Consider the following 12,237-nt stretch of genomic DNA (forward strand, 5'->3'; position numbering starts at 1 on the left):
CCATTTGATAACTGACATCTGTGGTTGAGGAAAGAAGTGGCTGCTCACAGGCTTTTCCCCTTGGTAGTGATGGTACCTCAGTTTTGTTTTGTTTAGATTTTTCTAGTTGTTTCCACATGTGCCTAGGGGACACACAACAGTGCTAACATTTTGAAGCCTGCCACACAAACAGGCCCTGGGCAGGATTGGCTGCAGGCCCCAAAGTGCTGACTAAGTCTTATCCAAAGGATGTTATGGCACCCTCAGGCCTGCATGGGAGCTTGGAGGACTGACTCCTGTTGCAAGCCAGCAGGGTTACAGATCAGAACAGCCTGCTGCTTGCATGGGCTCTTCTGTCTGCAGGACTGTGTTAGGTTCTTACTCAAGGAAGTAGTTGTACTCCCCACCCAGGGCCCAGCTGCTGGTTAGGGGCATGCAGGACACCAACAGACACCAATTGCTGCAAAGTGTTTTTATTAGAAAATATTCAAACAGACACATGGTTACACAACAGCAAGAGCAGGCACCCCTGAGCCTTCCCCATGGTGAGCATGTAAACACCCCACCCTCTGCCTACCTCTACTCTGCAATGAAGGGCAGGGCTACACTGCTTGCACCCATCACACTAGCTACAGCACAGGAAACGGGGAGGCCATGCTCTCCAGCAAGGAGTCATAGTGCAAAGGCAGGAAGCCCTGGGGCCAAATATGCCCATGGCTTTGGCTAGAGTCGGTAAGGCACTTGGGAAAGTCTGGTTCACACTGGCACTCCTTCCATGTGTCCTGATTTACCCTTGCCCAGTGAACTACCCCAGAGCCATGGCTCTGGCTTCCCAACATGCAGCCACAGGATAGATGATACTTACTGCCATGGCCACTGTCATCGGTGTTTGATAGGTATAGACTGCTCCTGCTCCAAAGGGCCCAGGAGCAGCACACAGGGCTGAAACCAGCACTGCTTCCCCCTGCCACTGCTCAGACTCCTGAGGGCATAGCAGCACCTCCCCCATGACATACCTCATATAGATCACAAAGACAGGTTGCAATAGGTAAAAAACAGCAGGGGGCGGGGGGAATAATGCAGCTGATTGTCAAAGACTCAGGCCAAAAAGCTCAGTTACCTACAAAAAGGCGTCTACAAGGGGCCTGAGCAAACCCTTCCCAAGAACAAAAAGGGACCCCACTGCATAGATCTCCATTTGAGTGCAGTACTAGAGAGGAACTCTAATATATTAATCAAATACAAACCCGCTGTACAAAAGGCTTCCTTTTTATAAAACCTGTTCACAAAAATAGTGCAAAACCATGGGGGCCAGACAGGCCGGCCTTTTGGAATGGACAAAACTTTGGTTGAGGAATGACAGGCAGGCTCATGCCTCTGCAGGACATGGGAGCAGCTGGGACAGGGACCCAGGGGAGGGAACTGCAGAAAGCAAACAGTGCCCTCTCCCAGCTGGTGCCAGAGCAGGCTAGGCTGCTGGCAGCAGTGTTGCACAAAGCAAGCTCTGTAGCCAGAGTGTTTGGAACTAGTCACTAGAGACGCACAGCCAGGACAGTTCGTACCCATCATTCAGCAGCTCCGCCAGGGCTCTGACCCAAGCTGGGAGAGTTCCAAGCCGCCTTCCCTGGGGAAGGGAGTGAGCCTGCAATGTTGTTTGGACAGAAGACTGCACTGAACACTGGGGGGAGGAGCAAACAGCACACTGCAGAAAGCTAGCAATACCAATGCAAGAGGGGCTGAAATAAAGAATGGCTAAGAGAGACAAGGCAGAGCCTGCCTGGGTCCCACAGGACCCAAACACACCCCTTTCTGCCTTTGGCTACAGCTTCCTGCCCAAGAGGGGGCCCTGTGGTGCTGGAGAGCCTCTCGGGGTGCTAGTGGCTCAGCCCCCAGTCGCAGGCTTTGTGCAAGTGCTGTATTTGATTCCAGTAAGAAGTACCGTAAGGCTCAGGTGTTGGAAGAGAGGGGAAGAGGAGAGCCCCTGAGCCACAGCCAGCCCACTAGGTGAGACGAATCCCCAGCACTTGTTCCAGTTCTTGTCTACGCTGCTGCACCTGAAAGAGAAGAGGGTAGCATGAGGTTGGTCAGGCTGGCTGGGGCCTGGGGAAACACCTCCACCTGCCTGCCAGGTGCTAGAGGGGCATGTACTCTGTCGCCTTGGGACAGATCAGCAACCTACAGCCTGCAGGGTAGATTGGGCTCACAGATGCAGGGCTTCAGCTGTGGGCACTCCCAGTTCTGCAGGGACAAGCACCAGCAGCACTGAGGTCCTAGTGCCCATCCAACAGCCTGACCCCCAGCCAGAAAGGCTGTCTACCCCTGCTCTCTCTCCACCTTCAAGAGTCTCTGTCCTGACTAAGATGGCTTGAGCCTCAACCAAGCCCACAATCAACACCCTGAAAGGTTTGGGCAGAGGGGACTCAGTGAAGATAACTGAAAAAATTCCAGTTGCTGGGAAGGAGAAGGGGACAATCCCAGCCTTGCCAGAGATGCTAGATGGCCTCTGCCTGATGCCCAGAGCCTTGCATTGCCCACTCCATCCCCCTGGCCCTCACAGCATGGGTTGAATATCTGTACCTGCAGCTGGGCCAAACCTGTGTGGCTGAAGTCAGTTCCACATCCACCTAGTGAGTATAACCTAGATCACACACCCTGCAGACAGGGAAGCTAAGAACAGCCACAGAGTTCCTAGAGCTGTCTACCCTTCCAGCCTGAGGGGCAGGCAGGGATGGAAGCCCCCTCAATCAGCTGTGCTTGGGGACAGGGTGTTGGTTTCGGGAAGACGTGGGCTGCTCAGGAAGGAGGAATGCTGTTTTTTTAGGAAGCAAGCCAAACTCCCAGACATAAGCCTGGCAGGGCCCTCCTGGATCACTGAGTCCCATCCCCTATGACTGCAGGCAACACACCATTATAATCCTGTCCAAAAACAGATCAAGCTTCATCTTAAAAACCTGATAGGTTGGCCTGATCCCCATTTACTTCTGTTGGGAGGCTGTTTCAGATGGATGGACACCTCCCTCCTGCTTCCAACCTAAACAAGTCCCTCAGTCCCACTTGTCAACAGCTCTCTGTCCCTGGAGTTCAACCCCCACAGATGTGATAAAAGAGGATGACTGCATCCCTGCACCTCAGCCCTTGCTTTTTTGTAAAGCTAAACAAACCCAGCTCTTTGAGCCTCTTCTCTTGAGACAGGCTCTCTGCTTCCCCACTGGTCCTCGGGGCCCTTCTCTGCACCTGTTCCAGTTTCTATCTATCTGGAGCACAACCAGAACTTCCATAGTTCCAGGTCTCAGAAGTGCACTCAGACTTCCCTGTTCCTACTGGAAGTGCCCTCTCCACAGTCATTTCACATAGGAGCATGCTGTTGAAACCTGAGCACCGACTTTTGTGGCCAAAATTATAAAGAAGTCAGGTTCCAACCTCAAACCTGAAGGAGCTGCTCTGATCACCTCCCTTCAGCATCACCCATAGTCTCCTCAGCCAATGCTTTCCCATCAGTGCACCAATACCCAGCTCATCAGTTTCCCAAGCAGTACTGCAAGTCCTGTCCTACGTCCAGATCACTTTGATCTAATACATTTCTCCTGGTCTACAAAGGAGGTATTTTATCAGGGTTCAACACCGGGTTCCAAACCCCCCCAAGCTGGCTCCATTCCAAAGCAGTCACTACCCAGGACTGTGCCGGCAGCAGGGAGTTCCTGGCTCCTAATCACCCTCACACAGGAGGCTGCAGCAGGCACAGAGTGGGAAGGGGCTGCACCCCCATGTTCTGGGACTCACCTGGGGGGAGGGGAAAAAAGAAGGAATGAAGGGCCAGGCCCAGCCAGTTGGTCAGTGGCCAGCCCCACAGGGTTCCTCACCTTGGCAAAGATGTGCCGGCCCACAGCTTCCTGTGCCCAGGGCTGCTGGTAGAACTCCGCTCGTCTCTCCTCCTCCGGGTTCCCAATCACATCCGTAATGATCTAGCACAGCAGCGTGGGGGGAGGGGGGAGTCAGTGGGAAGCAGATTCCTGCTTTCACAAACCCCAGCTCCCATCCCGAGCAAAACCCCCCTCCAATCCTGGCAAAGCAGCACCACATGCAGGGATGCTCCCAAGGCAAGTCCTGCGCCAGCTGCTGCTGGACTCGGCACTGTGCTATGAGTTCAGGATCTGCAGCTCCACAGTGACCACAAAGAGCTGCTCTGGGCCTGCCCCAGCCCTGCCAGCTGTTCACACTGCACCAGTCCCTTCTGGAGCTGGTGTGTCTAGGGCCCTGCCCCACAAGCCAGTGCAGTCCCCAACTCTCCCTAGCCAACCTCTTACCAGGGCCCCAAATTCACCTTGAGATCCCTCCTCTGGGATTTGATCCATTCCTGAATGAAGTCCTGCGGGTTGTTGCTGAAGCTCAGCATGAAATCTCGCTGCGTCTTCAGCTGGTTAATGGATTCAATGGTCTCGTGGATCTACCAAGAGTAGCTGAGTTAGATGGAGCTGCCTAGCGAAGACCTGGGGCAGGGCTGGTTCTGGTCAGGCAGAGAGTCAGGACCATCTTAGGGTGCCAAATCTGGTCCTTCCATAGCATGGGGGAGAGGATGTCCCAGGGGAAGGAGCAGCCCTCTTCTAGCTGGGCTGGCCTGGGGTTTGGCAGCAGGAGGAAGCCAGCTACCAGCTGCCTGATAGGGCTCAGCCTGCCAGCCTGAAACTAGACTGATGTTAGTGGGCACAACACAGAGAAACATGCACAGACCATGGGGCACCCTACTGGCTCCTTTTTCTGGAGGGGTACATTGACATCAGCCCCTGTGAGCACCCCTCGCAGTCACTCCCTGCCCACCCTTTCTCCCCTACACCCCAGGCTCAGAGGTACTACAGTACACAGTACCTTCGGGAAAGAGTTGGCATTTGACTAACAGCTCAGCCAGTGTGCCAGGATCCTAGCTACTAAGGCAGGGAGAGGGCACTGGCACTGTCTGCCCTAGCAGGATTTTGTCTCCCCGATTGGCAGGGCAAGAGCTGGGCAGCACAAAGACACCCCAAACCTTGGCATCCAGGGAGGCAATTTCCTGCTGGTTGGTGGTGGAGGCCAGGAAGTTGCTCATCTGGGCTTTCAGAGGGTCATCGACTTCAACGTCTATGTCGTAGCAGGCAGTCTTCTTCTGGTCACTTGGATCCACACTGGCGAGGCACAGACCAAGTCACTGGGGGAATGCCTGGGACAGCCAGCCATGGAGCTGGGCAGATGGTCACAGGCAGCCCCCAATTCCCACCTACCCCAGAGGGAAAACTAGCTTCCTCACAAACCTCAGCCTCACTGATATCGCAGCAAGATGCCCCAACTTGTTCCACATTCTGTGGGTCACCACTGTGGGCAATGTCAGCTCCCACTGCCCTTGGGACCCACACCCTTGAGGTGAGAAGCCCATTTTCCTGAACCAGACTTCATAGGTTCCTGCCTCCAGGTCCAGAGCCATCCAACCCTGTCTATTCCTGCACCCTGGGTTTAGGGCCTGTCCAGCCACAGCGCACAGAAAAAGCGCAGCCCAGAAACAAACTGCTTTCTGTCAAGCTCCTCAGGAAAGCATTTCTAGAGCTGGGGGTGGGGAGGGATGAAGGCCCCAGAGCTGAGCTCCCTGTTCCTGCTCCAGTGGCAGCCTCCCTGCCACAGCCCAATGAGGATGCCCAGCTGTGCCGCACCTGATGGTGTGGTTGATGATGATGGGATCGGGATGTTGCAGCAGCCCTGCCAGCTTCATGGGGATCTCGGAGAATCGCATGCGGATGCAGTTGAAGATCTAGCCGGGAACAAACCACAGCGTTGGCAGCATCTGGGGCAAGGGATCTTTTGGAAGCACCCAAAGGAGTAGGGCTCAGAGGCACTGCCTAGCAGCCAGCAGGATGGGCTTGTGGGGGATGGGAATAGCTGCCAATACAGGCCAAGGATTAGTGACCCATCTCTGGCTGGTAGAAATGCTGTCAGAACTGCTGATGAGGAATGGGGCATGTGGAGGAGCAGCTGGTGTAAGGGGCAGACAGCCCCTTGACAATCTTGGCCCCAGAGCCGTGCTGCAGCACCAATGGGCATGTCTCAGAAAGGCCCTTCCCCCTTGTCCCACACTAGGCCCTGCAGGGAACCAGGAAGGTGGCAGGCTTTCCCAGCACATCAGGGACCAAGGCACCCATACTGACAAAGACAGCAGCCCTGCCCAGTAGCATGGCAGCAGGAACAGACAAGGGGGCAGGGGCTAACCTGGCGGAAGTAGCGGTTGCAGTTGATGTACTCCTTCTCATGACTGTCCTGCAGCTTGTTGTGTTTGATGTAGAGCCACAGCGCCTGCATGATGTTGGCCCGGGTCTGGGTGTGGACGCCCAGCAGGCGAGCCAGGCGAGGGTCCAGTTTGTACTGCGGTGGCTGCAAGACAGTGTCCCCATTAGAAATGCCTGTGGGGCCAGCACTCCCCTTCCTCACAAGGGCCTTGAATCTACTGGGATTTCTTCTGCGGGACCTGGTACCTGTGCGTCCCTGGGTAGACCACAGAGAAATCCTGCACAAACTAAGGAAAAGGAACTCTCTGCCTGCCCCACATGGCAGGTGTACTGTGCACCTTTGCTGGGGCCCCCTTCCCCTCCAGCTCCAAGACAAGTAGCCAGGAGATACTGAGGGCTGACTATCTGCTGCTCTGCTTTCTCCTGGGCTCAATACCCAGCAGCACCGGGCCACTATCTGTTGCTGAAGGGAAAGGACTTTTCCCAGGATCATCCTCCCTTGAGTCAGGCCAACAAAGCCAACAAAGTGCTACCACCCTACTCCCCGCCCCCCCCTACAGTGCTGGGAAGGGGAGGAGAGAGAAGAGAGGCAGCACCCTGCATCCTTGACTCCCATGGAGCCTTACCTGGTGGTCCAGCATAAGCAGCAGGGTGCATTTCACATTGACATCACCAGGGCGTTTGACCTGGAAGCCATCTGTCTCCTGGGTTGTGGGCATCCTGTGCCACTGCAGGAACCAACAAGACAAAGCCGGTTGCTGCCATGCCCACAAGAGGGCACTTCACCCCAGTTATTTACCCTTTGTGAGCCCTGTCAGCAGTTTGAAGCCTCACCCTGAAGGGGGGGGGGGGGCAGCTAAGAGTGCACTGGTGCCAAAACTGTTCCCCAACCCTTCTTCTGCTCCCTCTGTCAATCCTGGGAATAAAAGGATTAAACAGAGGGTGCTCACTCTGATGGACAGTGGCAGAGCTGCCATCCTTTGCTGCTGGGCGTCTCCCAGGTGGGGGGCAAGGGGGAGAAGAGCCATGCCACTGCCACCACCCTTGGCCACAGCCAACAACCACCACAGAGAAACAAAACAAAGCCATCACGGAGCCTGGAGAGAGCACTGGCAAGTCCTTGCAGTGAGGATCCAACATGGCCCGCACCCATATGATAAGCTGCCTCCCATTCTCACACTGAACTATCCCCAGCAAGACCTGCTAGTGCATAATGAAAGCCAGGGGCCAAGCACCTGCAGGGAAGATTCAGCTGAGCTTATATCCCAATCCACAGCTCCACTACTCCTGAGCCACCCACAGGGCCAGCCCCAGCTCCAGGGATCCCTGAGGTTACAGAGCAGAGACCCACTTCAGGAGGTACACAGGACAACCCACTGCCTCAGCCCCACCTGCTGAGACACCTCACCTCCACCAGATGGTTGTCTGGTCCATAGAGCTCCTTGTCCAGCTCAATGACAAGGCTCTTGAAAAAGGAGGAAAACTTCCTCTTCTGCTTGCTTGGCTGAAAGACACAAGCCAGTGTGGGCCTCAACCACCCCCTTTCCAGCCCCAGTGGCCCTGGGGGTGTAGTGCCAGGCAGGGAGGAGCACAGAAACCCTGTGACAGAGCCCCCACCCACAGCGCAGGGGCATGACCTGCAGGTGGCACTGAACCCAGCTGCTTGGGGGATTCTCGAGGGCTCAGCGCAGCAGACCAGTTGGTGCTGTGGGGCGCCATAGTACAGACACATGCCAGACCTGGGCAGGCTCAAAGGACTCTCGGGGTACAGGGAGAGGCAGGGAGGAACTCAACGACACTGGAGGCCTGCTTGGGTTGTTGGCTAGGGAATACTTTGATGGCATATGAGGGAGGGAGACTATACAACCAGGCAAAGTGCTCCGGGTCCCACTTTGGGATAGTGCAGGAGCCTGCTGGCATTTGAGACCAGGGGCTGTGCAGTAATTCTACACAGCCTCGCAGCCCAGCACAGAGGACTGTAGGAACAAGAGCATATGAGCCAACACAGAGTCCATGCAATACTAGCTTTGCTCTCCAGCTAGCAAAGGTAAACCATGGGCTGGGAGAGGGATATGAGCTGGCCACCTGCGTGAAGTAGGGATGGGTGGTGGGTGGGCAGAAGCGGGCACAGCACAGCTCCCCCACGTGCTCAGCTGGAGAAAAGGAACTTGTTGCCATGGCCCCACTGGGTAGCACCAGACAGCATGGAGTACAAACACAGGTGCATGTAAGGGCATCTCTGCCCACATCCTTACATCCTCCAGGAGTTTGCCTTCCACACGCAGCTCCCAGGAGGCCACACGCTCCCCGCCATCCCCCTCTTCCTTGGCCGGGCTGAAGGTGTTGGATATGTAAATACGCAGCTTCCGCTTTTGCTGTGAAGGAAAGAGAGAGAGAGAAATACAGGGACACTCAGATCTGGCAGCGAGCTGACAATGCCCCAACCAGGCTTTCCTGCTCTTGAGAGTCCTGGATGCTGAGCACCTCTGCCCACCCAAGCCAACTGGGGCCGTCCAGGCAACAGCTTCCTTCCCAGGGATGATGCCTCATACCGTCAGGGGCTTTTTGATGGCCTCCTGGATTTCCATCCTTTTCCTGGCAATGGTCTGGTCCAGCTTGCGCTCAAAGGCCAGGAGGTCCATGTAGGCCTGAGATTCTGGGACAAGCTCCCGGATCTACCAGACAGAGAACCAGTTACAGAGCACCCCCACCCCACCAGGGGCATCCATCACACTAAGTCCTGCACCATTTCTACCATTTCCACACACATCCCCCCAGTCACAAATGACTAAACTCTGCACCCTGAACTCACCAGATGGTCCCTGGCAAAGGGAAGCCCAGCTCACCCCACCTGGCAAAGTGTGGATCCTAGAGCACTGCAAAGCTGTCCCTTGCAGAGAACACTGCTTTCATGCTCAAACCCTGCAGCTGAAGGCCTGGCCTTTCATTCCTTCTCTTTCCCCTCTTCCCAGGTGAGTCCCAGAACATGAGGGTGCAGCCCCTTCCCACTCTGTGCCTGCTGCAGCCTCCTCTGTGAGGGTGATTAGGAGCCAAGAACTCCCTGCTGCCAGCACAGTCCTGGGTGGTGACTACTAAGCAGCCAGCTCAAGGATGACCAACCTCACCTCTAGGGCTGTGACATGGCACATCATGAAAGTCAAAGGCTCAGCACAAGAGCACTGCTCCAGAGGTCCCCTAGAATCCAAGGCACCATCACTTCTTCCCCTTCCATGCTGGGATCGTCTGCCCCCACTAGCTACATAAAGGATCTCATCTTCCCTCATCCCCAACATCACTGAGGAGGGCTCTAAACCCCAGGGATCTTTCTACCCCTACCCAGGGGAGGGAGATGGTCCCTTTTCATCCCTTTCTTAGTGCCCTGTCCACTGACATCAGTGCACCCTAGCCTGGGGCTGGCGCCCACACTCTTTGCCTGGTTCATCATCAGGAAGGCAGCACTTACCCTCTGTGGTAAGACTTTGTCAGCCATCTTCCTCCTTTTCACCCTGCAAAAAGCACATAGGCCAGTAGGAGCTGAGTGAGAGCCATGAGGACATGAGATAACGTGCATCCTGCTGCCTGTCTGAAAAGTAAGGAACCTGCCTTACTGCCCAGGCTCAGATGCTGGTCCAGCCCATGGAGCTGGGACGTGCCAGGCACCTTACAGGCCAATTGAACAAAGAAGCTTTCCCTAATTTGCTGGTCAGTAGGGCCTCACACAGACATCCAGTTTCTCCAGAGTGTTGCTGCTTTCCCAAGAGAAACCACAAGCATACAGATATTCATGCTTTTTCTCCCACAGTAAAAATGGCCACCTGGGAATACTGAGGGTTAAACTACTCCCAGGAGAGTTTCTCTTGAGGGGGTGGGGGGGAGAGAATGTCTGTATATCCAAATGGTAACCAGTCCTGGACCCCAGACACCAGGAGATGCTGTGCATTAGGTAGACAAGTCACCTACCTGGGACTGTGACCAGGAGGTCCTCACCCCCACTCCAGACACAAATAATACATAAGAGCTTAGGACCCAGCCCAGAGTGTCTACCAGGAGGGCAGGCAGTGTATCTTAGAAACCAGGACAGTGAGGATTCATAGGTTCTCTTCTGCAGACACGCTAACTTCTCCTGTGACCTTGGGCAAGATGCTTCCTACCCTGTTGTGCCTCAGGTTTCCCCACCTGATAATGTCCACCCTTATGCTTTTCCATTGGGTCCTTAAAGCTGGAAATGGTAAACAGTTCTTAGAGCAGCAAATCCCGTCCTGGGACTGTTGTAATTTAACAGTCCTGGCAGGGTCAATATCCCAACTCCCAGCTGTGATTCCAGGTATGAAGTCTGAGCCACAATGCCCCATCCCCAAACAAAACCCCTTGCTCAGAGATCTCTCAGGCCTGCCAGGGCAGGCAGCAATCACAGCACGGGTGAGGCTAAGACAAGAACTCCAGGGTAACTGCAGGAGCTGCAGAACTGCCTGGATCAGCCTCATCTCCCAACTCACCCCATGCTCTTGCTCACCTCATCTGCACCAGGCCACTGCATGTGAGGTCTGCAAAAGCAGGTTCTCCCTGGCACTGGAGGCCTGTGACTCCTTTCTGTACTGTCACACCTGCACACATGGTGACTCCCACTTGCAGTGTGTGGTGCAGGCACAAAACCACCCAAAGACCTAAGGGTCATGGCAACTCTTGAGAATGCTGGCAGCCTCCTTGCCTTCCCCAAATCCTGCTGCAAATCCATCCCTGGCTGACAGCAAGGAAACAAACCAAACCAGCTCCATAGTTTCAAAGCTGTGCTGCTTTTGAGACAGAACAGCCAGAGAGGAGGAGAAACCATCCCTTCTTCCTGAGAAGCGTCTTGTCCACAGCCCTCCCAGATACTTGCCCACATCACTGCACCTGGCATGTAGCCCATGAGAGACTTCAGACAGACTGGGTCTATCGGAGCAGAGATTGAGACCTTCACTACCCAAAGAGCTTGGTCTGTCCACACAAAGATCCCTTCTGCATGCACTGCAGGAGCGCTGTGGAAGGACTCCAGCATCTTGTGTCGTCCTAGCAAAGCTGGAGGCTTCTGCTAAAGCAGCTGGCACTCAAGCACTGGCGACACATAGGGGGTGCACGCAAGCACATGTGCACCCCTTAAGCGTGGCGGTGCACCCCCTATGAAAAGGCACCGCCAACACAGTCAGTGGTGCCTGTGGCCAGTCGTCACTCGCCCCCCTGCCCTCCACCACCAACAGTGTCTGCAGGCAGTCAGTGATCTCACCACCCCCTGCCACCACTGGTAGCATCTGCAGGCAGTCAGTGATCACCACTGGCTGCTGTCAATGCTGCCAGCAGCGTCTGTGGGTGGTTGCCCACCCCTGGTCAGCGCTCACTGCCAGTGGCTTCTGTGGGAGCTCCACACTTACCGCAGCTGTGCTCCCACTGCTGCTGTGCCCCCCCAGTCGCTGGAGGCATGTGTTGTTCATGCACTCAAGTGGCTGTTGTGGACGCTCTGGTACTCCTAAAAGCTTCCAGCACCCATGCCGTGCCATCCCAAGACTGTGCCAACAGTCACTGAGGGCATCTCACACAGGAACCTGGGAGGCCAAAGGTCTGAAACTACTGCTCATGCAAGCTTAAATGTTTCTCTGGAAAAGGGGGCAGGGCACTGACCAACACTCACAGGTCTTTGGAGGTGGGGTTTCTTCTGTTCCATTGAAAAGGCAGCTGGAACCCAGGCCAAGAACATGTTGGCTTGTGGCTGAAGGTGCAGGTTTGCCCAACAGCCCTCAGGTGGCTGAGAAGGGAGCTATACCAGTCCAGCACAAGACCCAGCCATACCACAACTAAAGCTATGGATGGAATGAAGCTGGAAGCCCTGCAGGATCACATCTTGCTCCAGGGGAGGGATCCCTCACTTGGCACAGGCCAGCCGCCTCCCTCCCCTTCCCCAGTGATCAGAATTCCAGCTCTGCTCAGGAATGTCGCGCAGATGCACAGGCCCAGCGATTCCCCTGAGCAAGCCTCTCCC

General features: G+C 55.3%; 1 protein-coding gene across 1 annotated transcript; it reads right to left on the bottom strand.

The window, feature by feature from the left end:
* Positions 1-436: 436 nt before the first annotated feature.
* On the bottom strand, positions 437-9,987 carry SMARCD2 (SWI/SNF related, matrix associated, actin dependent regulator of chromatin, subfamily d, member 2). The gene is made up of 11 exons (XM_019523581.1): positions 9,688-9,987; positions 8,777-8,899; positions 8,480-8,599; positions 7,633-7,728; positions 6,851-6,952; positions 6,208-6,369; positions 5,655-5,752; positions 5,000-5,135; positions 4,301-4,423; positions 3,840-3,941; positions 437-2,033 (listed from the first exon to the last, which is right to left on the bottom strand). Exons 1-11 carry the CDS (start codon positions 9,793-9,795, stop codon positions 1,980-1,982), a joined length of 1,224 nt encoding a protein of 407 aa, XP_019379126.1. The 5' UTR covers positions 9,796-9,987; the 3' UTR covers positions 437-1,979.
* Between the last annotated feature and the right edge of the window lie 2,250 nt (positions 9,988-12,237).

Source organism: Gavialis gangeticus, unplaced genomic scaffold (genome assembly GCF_001723915.1).
Source record: "Gavialis gangeticus isolate Ggan-Ray unplaced genomic scaffold, GavGan_comp1, whole genome shotgun sequence".
Classification (NCBI taxonomy): Eukaryota; Metazoa; Chordata; order Crocodylia; family Gavialidae; genus Gavialis; species Gavialis gangeticus.